This window comes from Symphodus melops, assembly GCF_947650265.1.
Source record: "Symphodus melops genome assembly, chromosome: 8".
Classification (NCBI taxonomy): domain Eukaryota; kingdom Metazoa; phylum Chordata; class Actinopteri; order Labriformes; family Labridae; genus Symphodus; species Symphodus melops.
Window position 1 is genome coordinate 12,979,400 of NC_136698.1, and position 14,112 is coordinate 12,993,511.

At 39.8% G+C, this 14,112-nt stretch overlaps 1 protein-coding gene across 1 annotated transcript; it reads left to right on the forward strand.

The window, feature by feature from the left end:
• The first annotated feature begins 699 nt into the window (after positions 1-699).
• On the forward strand, positions 700-8,420 carry timm44 (translocase of inner mitochondrial membrane 44 homolog (yeast)). Its single transcript, XM_079349613.1, has 13 exons — positions 700-802; positions 1,231-1,335; positions 2,592-2,795; positions 2,876-2,956; positions 3,102-3,251; positions 3,483-3,619; positions 3,995-4,080; positions 5,280-5,372; positions 5,821-5,945; positions 6,174-6,224; positions 6,505-6,594; positions 6,974-7,084; positions 7,587-8,420. The coding sequence occupies exons 1-13, from the start codon at positions 773-775 to the stop codon at positions 7,704-7,706; spliced, it is 1,383 nt and encodes a 460-aa protein (XP_079205739.1). The 5' UTR covers positions 700-772; the 3' UTR covers positions 7,707-8,420.
• Positions 8,421-14,112: the final 5,692 nt, after the last annotated feature.

Genomic DNA, 14,112 nt, shown 5'->3' on the forward strand with positions numbered 1-14,112 from the left:
TTTATGATGGTGGAAAGCCAAAGTCAACAGAGGAGTTGAAGTTTTGTTGTGAATCCTTGTAACCAAACCTCCCCTTCAGATAAGTCCCAATTCACAGGCCACCCAAATAATGTTTCGACCAATGATCTGATGGAACTGCTGTTTATGATCTGTATGGATAATTTTGTTGCTTAAGCTTTCACTTAGACTTGCACAGACTATCATTTATCATCTCACCTCCAAAGGTCCCAAGATTTACAAAGTCAGTGTTAATGATCCGATAAATTTTAATGAGTCCACTACTGGAAACAATTAAAAGGCTTACTGTAACTACACGGGTGACATGAATGAAGAACATGAAATCAAGTATAAATACTTAACTGCGATTTATCAAATAATTATTTTAATTTCTGTTTAAATAACACTGCACTGGGATTTTGGCAATTAAAAATTAAATTGTATTTTCAGCTTTGATGTTTCAATATGATCTCTTTGACTTTTACATTTCCTCTTCTAATAAACTTCTTCACTTTGTCATGATGCTTGTTTTTACTTGAGTGATGCACTTTGAATTGTTGCTGAAATATGTGCTCTACAAATAAAGCTGCTTTGACGAGGACTTCCAAATGTTGCCCGACGTGCAATGGAGCACACTTAGCAAAGAAGGTAGTAAAGTCTTGCTAAGCAAAAGGTGAAGGAACCTGAAGGCCAGGTGAGCCCGGTGGGTGACGTCACTCCCTCGTGGAGATGGAAGGTCACAAACCGGAAGAAGGTCATAGGCATTACATTCAAGATGGCGGCCCCCTTGTGTCAGTGTTATCAGGTGAGTGCTTGGTAACTTTTCATGCATTATATGAGCACATGAGCATCAGAAATAAACTACAATTTAAAAGAAGTGTCTGAACTACAAGCTTTATCGCAAAGTTGCAAAAGTCATGAAGTTAGTGCTCACCACGGAGGGTGCGTACAATATGTGAGCTAGCTGAGTTAGCTCTGTGAATGATGTCCTGCCGGTGTTTGAACTCAGGAGAGAGAAACCTCTGTCCAAGTTAAAGTTTAACTCGCTGGTTGAGCTATACAGTTTTATTTCCTACCGTGCTTCGTTATGTTCAGAGTGTCTACCCTTAATGCTTTACTTTCCAACACTGTCTCATGTTTTATAACATATTCTTGACATTTCAAAGTATAAAAAGTTAGTGTCATACATGACTATTAATGTAAACTTTGTATGTCTGTGTCCATAATATCTAGGTGTCTGTAAAAAGAGGCTTGGTAGCTTTTCCTTCTTCTTACATGCTACTTTACAAAGGGCCAAATATCTACAGGATACGTGGGCTCCTCACGTGCTCCTCACAGGTACGAGATACACAACATCAACACAACAACATTAACACGACATCAACAGATCAACACAACATTACTATAACATCAACACAACATCAGAACACCACCTATCCATCTGAGTACGCTTTACAAGCTCTCTGAAACTATCCTTCATCTCTGATGATCTCTGAAGTTTTATGATCAACTTTATGTATAGCACATTTATAACAGCCAAGGTGGTCCACAGTGTTTTACATTAAGTTTAGCAAAATACAATACATCCAAACATCATAAAAAACTTAACAGCAAATTTAAAAATAAAATGCTATTAAATGCTAAACAGTAAAGGTTCTCGTGGACACTGCAGTTGGAAGAAAACACTCAACTAGATTTAAAAGTCAAATGTCTTCAACTTTACTTGTGGCAGCAGATCTTATATTTAAAGGTAGGTTTTTCCAAAGCGTCAGAGCTGCCACAGAAGAGGCTCGATCGCCCCGAGTTTTAAGCCTCGTTTTGGGCACGTCCAGAAGCAGCTGGTTGGAGAATGAACATGAAGAAGTTCACTTAGGTAGTGATGTAACCTGTTAGGTTTAAATGATGTTGATGAGAACTCCAGCTGCAGAGTTTTTTTTCTTTCTCAGATGAAATATTAATCTAATAATTTAAACATACATTTTGTTGCCAAATATTGCATTTTTATTCAGAGAGGGCTCTGCAATTTAGCCTACCCTCACTGATGATGCTGTGCAATATTCAACAGCACCACGAACGACATTCTGCAAAATGACATGACAATTGAAGAAACACTGCTTCATTTAAAAAAAATGTACAACCATCATGAAGACAGAATTGACCACAGTGTTTAGTTATATTGTACTTAACCTTCACATAAACTTTCTGAATTGCCCCCCGTGGACAAATATATATTTTTTTGTTTTTGTTTAATTGAATAAAGTGATCACTCAGAATGCTTTTGACAGGAGTGTAGGGAAAAGATTGCTTTGAAAAAAAAGTAGAATCTTTTTATAGAATGAGTCGCTACATAATTAGTCATATGTCATGAGACATTTACTTTGACATTTTTAAACCTCTCAAACAAGCACACATTTGCTAGCCAGCGTCTTTCTGCATGTCTTTCTTTAAAAAAGTGCTTCTGCTGTCATGTTGGCAAGCGATCAGTTTCTTCCAACAAAAAGTTTCTGAAGAAGTCTTTGGAAGTAGGGCAGATTTAATATTGATAAAATGGTTGCAGAAACCTATCTTTTTTTTTTTTTTTTTGTATCAACAAGGTGCTTCAGATTCCCTGTCCACAGGTGAGGCATTTGTCAGGGGAAAGAGGTGGAGGAAGAAAGGGTTTTTTTGGGGAGTTTCTGGACAACCTGAAACAGGAGCTTAACAAGAACAAGGAAATGAAAGAAAACATCAAGAAGTTTCGGGATGAGGCTAAAAGACTGGAAGAGTCAGAAGCATTGAAGCAAGCACGAAGGAAATATGTACGTATTATTCTTACATACACAACGTTTTTGTTTTATTTATTTGCTTATCAATCAAGCCTTTCACTGCTCTTTTCCAGAAAACGATAGAGTCCGAAACAGTAAAGACCTCCGAGACTTTCAAGAAGAAGCTAGAAAACATCTCTGACACAGTTAAAGAGGTAAAGTCTCATAGGCAGACATCCTTTGATAGATTTGCTATTTAAGATACTTTTTCCATGCTAACGTGTCTGTGTGTGTCTGTGTGTGTGTGTGTGTGTGTGTGTGTGTGTGTGTGTGTGTGTGTGTGTGTGTGTGTGGGGACAGGGGCTTGGGGAGGTTAGTCGTACTGAAATTGGGAAGAAAATAAAGGAAGGAATGGAGGAAGCAGCCAAAACAGCAAAGTCTTCAGCAGAGACTGTGACAAAGGGTGGAGAGAAGCTGGGGAAAACTGGTGCATTCAAAGCAATATCTCAGGTATGGAGGCGGTTCACTTCTTCAACAAAATCAAGACAAACACACTATTGGCCACCGTTATAATATATTTGACTTTTACTATGATGACCAATGTTAGATCTGTTACCTAAAGGTAGGGATATTGTGATAAATCTTTTGATGCATTGACTAATAGTAAATAAATAAAGCTAAATGGTCCTTGTACTGGTCTTCCTGATTACTCTAACCTGTGTGTCTGTTATCTGTTACCAGGGCATGGAGAGTGTCAAGAAAGAGATTGGTGACCTGGGGCACACTGGTCCTTATCGGCCTCCTTCCAAACTCAGGAAGAGGAGTGAGTTCTCGTCCAAGGGGGCCAGCGACGACAGCAAGGTCTTCGAAGCGAACGAGTACGCGAGTTCCCTCAAGCTTGCCCTGATACTTGATATTTGGTTTCCTTGCAAAGGTTTCCATGAAAGGATTTTACTTTTGAGGACGCTGGTGGCGCAGTGGATCGAGCATATGGTCCTCGCACGGCCGGCCCGGGTTTGCATCTGGCCTGTGGCTCCTTTCCCGCATGTCTATCTCCTCTCTCTCTCTCTCTCTCCCTGGTTTCCATATCCTATCCCCTGTCCTCCTCTCTAAAAAAGGCTAAAAATGTCCAAAAATAAATCTTAGAAAAGGTTTCACTTTATGTTTGGCACATAGTTGCTGAATTACGCACTGTTCTGTGAAGGCCTCTTTGTCTCAGTCTGCTGTTTTTAACTTATTTTGCGTCTCTTTAGGGAGGCTATGGGTGTGGTGCTCCATAAAGACTCAAAATGGTACCAGCAGTGGAAGGACTTCAAAGACAACAATGCGGTCTTCAACAGTAAGATCTAACTTACCTCTTTATTGCTGCTTCCTTTGCTGTTGACTTCAAGTCTTCCTTTAATTTGAATGAGTGTACCAGCAGTTTCCTGTGTCGTTTAAGAGATATATCGAAGTACACATCATAAAACCTGAAGCTGTTAGATACATTCTTCCAAAGTTTTCCAGGTGATAGGTGGATACAAATGTTTAGGACTCAGACCCAAATACTCCGAGCACTTTATCGAATGAAGCTCTTTATAAAAACCATTTTGAGAGACATCCTTTATTTATCTCTGAGGCGAAATTCATATTTTACACACACACACACACACACACACACACACACACACACACACACACACACACACACACACACACACACACACACACACACACACACACACACACACACACACACAGGATCCTTTGGACATGCACTAACGGTGAGATGTCAGAGGGGCTACACGTGAAAGAGTGCCTGAACAGTTGTGGGTTCAGCGCCTTGCTCAAGGGCATATCGGCAGTGCACATGAAGTCAGCTGGCACCTCTCCAGCAACCAGACCTTATTCCAGACTTTGGTCTGTACCGGGACTTAAACCAGCGACCCTCAACCCAAATCCCTACAGTCTGAGCTTGTGCTAAAAGGTTCAAGTAGTTTACGTTTATTGATTTTCATCAATATTGATATTATGCATATTATAAAGGGCGACGGATTCTCTCCCCCCCCCCCCCCCCCCCCATTTGTTAAAACAGAGTTAATCCCCTGATTAAAGGGTTCATGTTAAGTGCAGCAGGAGACAGAGCAGAATAAGTCTCAGGTAACTGGAGGCATTTTTCTTGTTGCAGAAGTGAAGCTCTTCTGAGGGAAACTTTGACATTATTGTCCTGTCCTCCTTCACACATGTGCATGTTTTGTGTGTGTCACTAGTGTAAGTCTAATGCAGAGACATAAGTGTGTGTGTGTTTACATTTATATGTCTGGTCACGATTCATCTGTTAGCCAGCATCGTGATATGTATCATTTTGCTGAGCAATCATTTTTAGTGTTGTCATTTCCTACGTTTTCTTCCAACAGGGTACCGTGGGACTCATATTTTTCACAGGAAAACTTGTGGCTATTTACTGTACAAAACCATTTTTTGATTTTGAAAAGATTTTCACACACGGGGACTTTTAGAAATAAATCTGACGGTTTGTCTTTCTTCTCTTCACTAAAGGGTTCTTTGAGATGAAGATGAAGTATGATGAGAGTGACAACGCCCTCATCAGAGCCTCTCGTGCTGTCACTGACAAGATGACTGACCTCATAGGTGAGAGACCTCTGGTTTGGACGTCTGTATAAAACACACTGATCAGTTTACGTCAGCTTAGTTTGACTTAAAATATACACGAGACATGTGGCCTAATAAGAAGGATGGTCGCTCAGTGAGAAACCCCTTCCATACCCACACAAACACACACACACATTGTGACCTTGTCTCAATACTTTTGCCCTGTAATAACTTACCTCATCAACCACATGGCCTTCCGTGGCCACCACAACCCAACTAGCATTATCAAGTTCAACAGACACATTATGCACTCGCTTGCTTAATTTTGCACTTCATGGGTTGGTAGTAGTTGTTTTGGATTTTTTTTTTTTGCTTGTATTGTTTCAAAGATGGTAATTGCAAACCATGAATTATTCAGATTCCTGTTAGCGCTCTGTGATTCCTTTATCTGTATGTTTATGGTGTCGGTGTATTCATGGGTAATCAGGTGGGCTGTTTTCCAAGACTGAGATGTCTGAAGTACTGACAGAGATCTTGAAGGTGGACCCATCCTTTGACAAAGACTCTTTCCTCAAGCAGTGTGAACACGATATCATCCCCAACATACTCGAGGTAAGTCAGCCGTCATAACAATGTTGGTCTCGTAGTCCGTGTAATTGGCTTGTTTATCTAATTCTGAGTGGTGACGATTTTATTGAATGCCACGTTGCCTTACTGTAGATGTGACATACTGTGGGTCACAGAATTGAAACACTTAATTCTGAAAGTGAAAACTGTGACTGTATGCACCGACGTATCCATGGAGTGGTTTAAGCTAATGTTTCTTCTTTGTCCATGCAGGCGATGATCAGAGGCGAGCTGGAAGTTCTGAAGGATTGGTGTTATGAAGCGGTAAAACCTTTTTTATGCATGAGCTCTGAGCTGAAAGTGATCTGTGAAGTCAGTGATTCACAGTCCAAAAAGCACATTGGTGCATATATCACTTTAAAGTAGGCAGATCTGCATGAGTTGTATTCAGTGTTGTGGGGTAACTGTGATTGCAAATCATGGCATTGGTTAGCTTAACAACATTTTCAGTAGACTGATGGTAGTTTTGTAGTTTTCTGTATCAAACAGTTTTTTCAGTATAGTTCAGCTTTTGTTCTTCTTTTTCTCCATCATGGATGTGTAGACTTACAGCCAATTGGCACACCCCATTCAGCAAGCCAAGGCCATGGGACTGCAGTTCCACTCTCAGATCCTGGACATTGACAACATTGATGTAAGTCACTCCAGACTTCACTAATCAAGATGATTAAAGAAGCTTTATGACAACTCCACCTCATGATATGACCTTTTTAGGTTTAGGTTTTTATCAGTAAAAAATACCCACAATGAGCAAATATAATCATGATGAATGACGTCTAAGTGCTTGTATTTACTCTTTACTGAGCCTTTGTACAACCTTTCTGTTGAATTTACTTTTTGTTGGTCTAAGTTTTGTTCTGGGACTCGGTCACTGAACAACTTTTTTTTTTTAACTTTGTGTTTGTCTCAAAATGTTCAAACAGATCAGTCCTTTTAATTGTGTATAGTGTTTTTCATGCAGTCATGTTTCTTGTATAAGGACACTTATTTTTTGCTTGTATCCTCTTCTCCAGCTGGCCATGGGGAAGATGATGGACCAGGGTCCGGTACTGATCATCACCTTCCAGGCTCAATTGGTCATGGTGATCCGAAACACCAAAGGAGAGGTGGTGGAGGGAGACCCCGTAAGAAACGCACACATATGAATAAAAACACCAGCAGTAGGAAGAAAGCAATCCTTGAGATGCTCATATCTGATATTTGATTAAAGTAAAAAGAACTTTACAACTGTGGTTGGTTTAGAAATCAGAGCATCAACTCAGTGCCAAGCAGCAGCAAGCATATACCGCACTCACATCGAATAAATCCTCCAGTCGGATTAAAAATGGATGTACTACTTTTGTGTTATATCAGATAAATCCAAATGTCTGTACATTAGATGACTGATTCTGCCCATAGACTCTACAGTATTCTTGTTACTCCTCTGCCTCTGGGCTTTAGAGACACATGAGTCATGGGGATTATTGACTTGGCAAAGCTAACTCCAATATTTTATCATAAAAAAGACGTTTATATATGATTTCTCTTAAATTAGATTTAAAATGTGTATGGGCCTCTGTGGTTTACAGTGACTTAAGAATTGGATCATAGGAAATAAGTGTACCCGTCTGTTTTCGTCCCCTCCAGGAAAAAGTGCTCAGGATGATGTACGTGTGGGCTCTGTGTCGAGACCAGGAGGAGCTCAACCCGTACGCTGCATGGAGACTACTCGACATCTCCGCCTCTAGCACGGAACAGATCCTCTGAGACTTTTTGATATGCACAAAAAAAAGAAACATTCACAGCTGGGGAGAGAACTTAATGTACCTGAACAGGCCCGCGGAGCTGGCTGAGAAGGAAGACGTGGGAGAGAGAGGAAGGCAAGAAGAGATAAAGGGCTGACTAGTGGGACATGGGCTCACTTCACAACAGTTTCGTCAAGTTTCTAAAAAGCTTGGTGCTTCACCAGCCCTTATTTTGATTTTGTTTACACCACACTGGCTTTGGGTTCAGTCACTACAATCCTTGAATTTCTTTGAATGCCTTCACGTTATCTTTACCCATTCCTTGGGCTCACACTAGGGAGCAGTAGAGTACCAACAACTGTCCCCCTTTTCACTTACTGTAGCATCTGCATGGCTGCCTGGTGATTCAAACGCTCCAGTGAAGGACAGCTGTCGTCAGCCTTTAAGGGATACTTTCTTTTTTCATTTCTGATTTTAATTTTTTTTTAATTTAAAAAGATTTGTACGAGGAAAATCAAGGCAGATGGTTTGTATGTTAACAGCTGAACTTTATGCTGGTGTTACTCTCTCTCTCTTCCTCTCTGAGGCGTCGTCATTGTGTGTTGGTAGATTGTTTTGTAGCCAATCAGTACGCTCCTACTTCCTTGTTTGTATGATAATCATCTATTGTAATTGTTAAACTGTAAGAACGTTTATATTTATTTTGAAAAATAAAGATGACCTGTTTTTCACACGAGCCAACATTTTTGGAAAAATATTTATATCAAATATTTTTGTAACCTCAGTGACTCCTTTTATGGTGGTTGAGTTAAATTCTTAAGAAGGTTTTATCGTATTTGCAAAAAAAAAATACAATTATTTAAAGAAGAATGCTACTTTGTGAATTCTTATAGTTTTTTTATAAGCACAACTGCAGGACTCTCTACTCTGAGTGAACCTTGACTGACTTTAGAAACACGATTTTACACAATACCGACTGTGATCATTATGGAAACCTTTATAATGTCGAGGACAGTACATCCCCCCCACTGTTCTTTCCACTTAACTCACACTGTGCAACCTTTTACCTTTATGGTGGAGGGCTGTATGTCCCCGCTACATGTTTACTGTGCCGTGTTGTTTCCCTACACATCAGAACCATGTTGCCTTCTATCAATATCTTTTTTCTCTATGGGAAAAAAATAGGGTAGTCTAAGGGCTAATGGCAACAATTTCAGCATCTCTCACCAATACAGTTATCTGATCCCTTGTCATATTTTGAGAATAGAGGTCGACTGCAGAAATAGAAAAAGATCCTCTTCTGGTTGTTTGGGGAAATCTTTTTTTTATTTTTATTTTTATTTTATTTTTTTATTTTACCGCCACTCTAAGGGTGAATGCTCCATTGAGAAAGCTTTGATTTCATGAGACAGATAATGACACCTCAGTAAAATCTATCTATCTTACTTAAAGAGTGGTGTTAAAGCTAATGATTTTAACCCATGCACCTCTCATTGGTCACATAATGGTAATTTATATAAGTTAAGAGAATTAAGGGAGAAAGTAAAGCTGATTCACATTTAGCCTTTTCTTGTTATGAACATCTATGGAAGCATTATCCATTTCTGCATTTTACCTGTCTCAACTGTGTAAGATGTCACCACCTCCATTAAAGTGACTGAACTGCAACCACCTGCATAACCTTGCTTTCTTTTTGTTTGTTAAATGTGCTCTGAAAAAAGGCCATTTCAAAGGGGATTGTTCCCTCCATAGAGTCCCTGCTCCATTCAGGACATGTGCGCCACTTAACCATTGTGCTTCTGGAAACAGGTTTCTGGTAAAATGGCATGATGTTCTTGGAAGCAGTCAAACAGCTCGGTACATATGGTAGGCTGCAGTGCAGCATGAAGGGTTTCATCCATTTGGACTAGCCCTCTCTCATACAGAACGACTGATTACAGCGGCCTTGTGGTTGAAGGTATGTGCTGCCTTACAACACAGCACACAAGCTGTGTATGTCTTCCATGAGCTCGTTCTGAGCTGTCTGTTCATGTAGACAGCAGCTCCACAGCTCCTCGGCTGTCCTTGATGATGGATCCTCCCTCTCGCTGTGCATTGCTGAGGTTGCAGCTCCCCAATGTGATGCTCATCGCTCAGGATGCACCCCCACAACCTACACGCAGAGCCTTAAGCGCAAGTATTCGTAGGAGCCACTCTGAGAATTCTCTACTGGGAAATGTTTCCTACACCTATACTGACCTACAGACAATCTGACTTGCACCCTTGTCAGTTTGCACACAACCTTTTACATTCATTTAATATAACATGCACATACCTCCCAATCAGTGTTATAGTAAGCCTGCAAAGTGTTTTTCACTTCATTATTAGTTTTTGTAAAAATGTACATTATGGTATTTTATTGCAGGTCCACCTAATGATAAATATATTTTTTAAACAGCACTAGTTGTTCAGAAAGTTGTCTGCTTTTGTTTCATACAACTCAAATTGGAGACAATGATGTGTGGTCAGACAAAATAAACTTTACATGTAATGACTTCAACTGTAAAAAAAAAAAGTCGCCCAAGTTCACATGACGATAACACGAATGACTTAAAAATAAAACTAGTGAACTGAAAATTGAACAGATTTATAGTTTGAAATAGTTTGAGGAGAGGTACGGTTCAATTTGACACAAAATGAAAACCCTGCAGGTAAAATGAACAGACATACGATCATAAAATGCAACTGTGATATGAAAGTGGAAGTCATTTTAAACAGTATAGTTACAGTTGCACAGGGGTTGATAGTAAAGTAAAATGTCTTAAGATAAAATATGCAGATTAATAAACTAGTATTGTTCTTCAACGATAGACTTCCTACTTAATTCCTATACATGTAACATTACCTCAAACCTAGTGAGTGTGAGCCTACTCAACTCCCAGTCCTAGCACTCCACTAACCCTAGACTAAACCTGTAGAGTCTGTAGAGGTTTGCTTGACCCTCCTAACAACATAGTCCACACACATGTACAGAATACAGACGTCACTGTCTGAAGGGCAGAGAAGGTAACAGCCGTGCATCTGGTCAGCCGGGGGCCATTCTCACTCTGTGTATGTCCTTCCCCAGACGCTCTGACACACAGAAGTGCTGCTAGGTCAAGTCCCAAGGAAGTAGGGCAGAAGTGTCACACAGACTCTCTCATTTGACGAGTGAGTGCTGACATCCCGATGTGGCCTGGGATCCAGGTTGGCAGCCGCAGCAGGACTAACAGGCTGAGTGACGACAACTCTGAAAGAAAATGCTGAGAAAAACTAAAGACTAATAATCCACAATAATTGTGTAAGAAACTCCAAAGCCTGCCAAAAAACAACAACGACAAAAAAACAGTTAAAGGAGCACATCAGTATGCCTATACAGCGATGCCATTATGGTAAGTGATTGGGATGTTCAGTTCCCCACCCCTTAAGCCTTTTTAATTCCACGTCTCTGCATTAACTGTTTCGTGAATCACACAATTTTTGAACACATGCAAAGCGTCTCTCGCCTGTCACTCGTCTTTTTATTGAACATCCGCCCCATTTCCTTTCTTCACTGTCATGTGTGTAATGTCCCATTAACTAGGCTGTCCTTGAGCTCCCCTGACACCCAGTCTCCTTTTAGCCAATTTAACCAGATTCATCCTTTCCTCTAGTTCTCCCTACGTCTTATTATCTACTTTAATAGATAAGTAAAATACCACACACTCAAAAATCAAATAGTTTAAGCAAATTGGTTGAAAGAGTTAAGCCAAAGTGAAGGTCACTGAAGTCTTTCTGGATGTATGCGTGTATGAAAGTACAGGGGCTTTGACCTAGATTCACTATGGCAGTGGGGCACTGTGCCATCATGTCAATTAATGGGCACACAGGAAAGCACACATACAAACACACACACACACACACACGCACTCACATTCCTACAGGCAGGCAAATAACAACACCAAGAAAGGTCAGGGAGGTGCCCTGCTGGGAGAGAGATTATGCAGGACATTATTGTGTCAGGGTGCTCAATGCTTGGACCGATGAAAGGTGAGGTTGGACTGTAATCCAGCCCTTCCTCTTTTATTTAAACTTATAAATTTGAAAAGAGAATTAAAACAGGATTTTGAAGAAGCAATCTTCCAAAAACTGATATAACTTTGTGTGATGTTTGCTGTTAGCCTTTAAGAGCTAACTTACACAATTGGTCAGTAAATTTGTGAATAAATATTGAATTTTCAGTATTTTTATCCCATTAACTAAATATCCTTATTAAGTGTAAATATACACTGGTATTAAAAAGTATTTTCCCTCTGCTGTGTTTGCAGAGAAGATTGAGTATAGTGTGGGTTTTTTTTTTTTTTTTTAATTGATGAACGCAGCCTTGTCTTCTAAAATTTAAAATTATCTGATTTATGATGCATTTTTAATCTGGCCACTCTGAAACTTTATTGAAATTTTCTTGCTGGAGACATTTTGGGTGAATCTATCATACAGATCTATGATAACTAAAGACAATATTTTTTCAGTGTGTTGAATCTTTACCATTATTATATGACAAAAGGGTAGAGCAGCTTCTGTACTTTTTGTCAGGGAAAGTCCCAAAATAGAGCTTTTGTTTGGAGATATTACCTGACATTAAATTACATTTTTGTTTCAGAGGTTATCCTCTTGATCTTTTCATAACGCTCCCCACGTTATTGCCACTCTTAGCAGTGTTTGGGATCTCGTATTGGGGAGCTTTGTGTCTTTCTAAGAATGTCTGTGGTCATATATCTTTATCTAATTGTCATATATCTCTCCAGCTACACACAGATAAGACAGACATATGAAAACACAGAGAGAACCTGGCTTTGGACGCTTGAGATGAAAAGATCACCTTACTTACTACTCCTGAAAATAAAAGGGAGGAGAAGCACAATCAGAAAGCAACAGAATGGGAAGTGATGTAAAAGGACATGCAAACAGACATGACTTGCTTAGCATTGTAAATGAGTGGCAAAGCAAGCAGCAAATTTATGGAGGGTCAGGTGTGCTTGTTCAGCAGTAATAGGCACTGTGAGCACTCTAACCAGCCCCCCGTCTCACCCAAGCATGCATGTTGAGAGAAGCAGGTCGTGTCAGACGTGCTGTAACTCCAAGGCTCCAAATTACAGAAGAAACGTGGGACGATGGCTCGTACATCTTTGTCAGATACAGCTCTGTGTGTGTCTGCATGCATTGGTGCTTATAAATACTCACTCAAAGCTGGATCATGCTCAGCTCAGGCCCAGCAAGTCCAACCAGGTCATCAGGATTCTTCTTCTCACATTATCCTTTGCTACATCCTCTATGGAGGACTACAATGACACACATGTTAAATAAGCCTTCTGTGTCTTCAGGTGGGGCCTCACAAAATGTGATAAATAACCTCAATTGATGTGACTTGAGCCAGTCTCTCTTAAGGCTGAAGACTATAAGTTTGATAATTGACTGTGTAGGTGTGAAGAATAGAGTTAACCAGACTTCTGAGACCCCTCCTAATCTTTGGTCCAGGTTAGCGGCTTTAGGCTTTATCACATTCTCACATCACCGATGTGCTGCAGCTCAGAGTGACAGCGGTGTGTGAATGAAATAGTTGTAGGCATCACTGATGGGTAGTTTGGCACTTTATCCTCTGCCATTTATTTGTGAATGTGCTGTGAATGGGTAAATATAACAAATAATGTTAAAAACAAATTTAATTTGTCAGAGGAGTGAGGAGTGTGTACAAATGTAGTCAATTTACAATTTCCAACATTTAAATAGAAATGTTGGAGTAAATCTCTGTCACTATTGATCTTCATTTAAACATAACTCTTAGCATGAAACACATTTAAATAAATGTACCTCATCAAAAGTTAATTTCAGGAAACACCAAGATGGTCCCCCTGTAGAATCATTAAAAAACTATTTTATACAAAGAAGATATAGCCAGCAGAATGTCACTCATTGCAACCCAGTCTCGTCAATCTGCAGGTTGCTCATTGGTGTTTTCTGAGCAGCGGGTTGAACTGGAGTAGGGGTTAGCAGTGCTAAATTATTAAAGCTTAAAAAATATCACAATCTGTGCTCAGTGCTATTTTATTAGCTGACTCGTTAGCTTGTTAGCTAACCAAGATGAGTGCTTTATTAAAAGAAGCACTGATTTTGGGACAGTTTGTTACTACAGCAATATTTGTGCTTTTTTTGTGAAAAACAACTGGCAGCACAAATAAGTTCCCTAAATCAGCTTCTTCGCTGTGGTCACAAATGGGCCAATGAGCTGTAGAGCATATTCGACTCACCAAACATCATCTTTACTTTGCTTTAATTCTGTCATGCCCTCAAATCTTCTTCAATTACTTGCACCATCCTTTACTTTAGATAAACAATCAGCAAATTTCATCAATTTCAATTTCATTTGAAGTGGA

Excerpts from the sequence above, each read along its gene's own strand:
- timm44 (XM_079349613.1), top strand. The coding sequence starts at position 773 with ATGGCGGCCCCCTTGTGTCAGTGTTATCAG. Across the intron at positions 2,957-3,101 it reads TCTCTGACACAGTTAAAGAG|GGGCTTGGGGAGGTTAGTCG; the intron begins GTAAAGTCTCAT and ends GTGTGGGGACAG. Across the intron at positions 7,085-7,586 it reads AGGTGGTGGAGGGAGACCCC|GAAAAAGTGCTCAGGATGAT; the intron begins GTAAGAAACGCA and ends CGTCCCCTCCAG.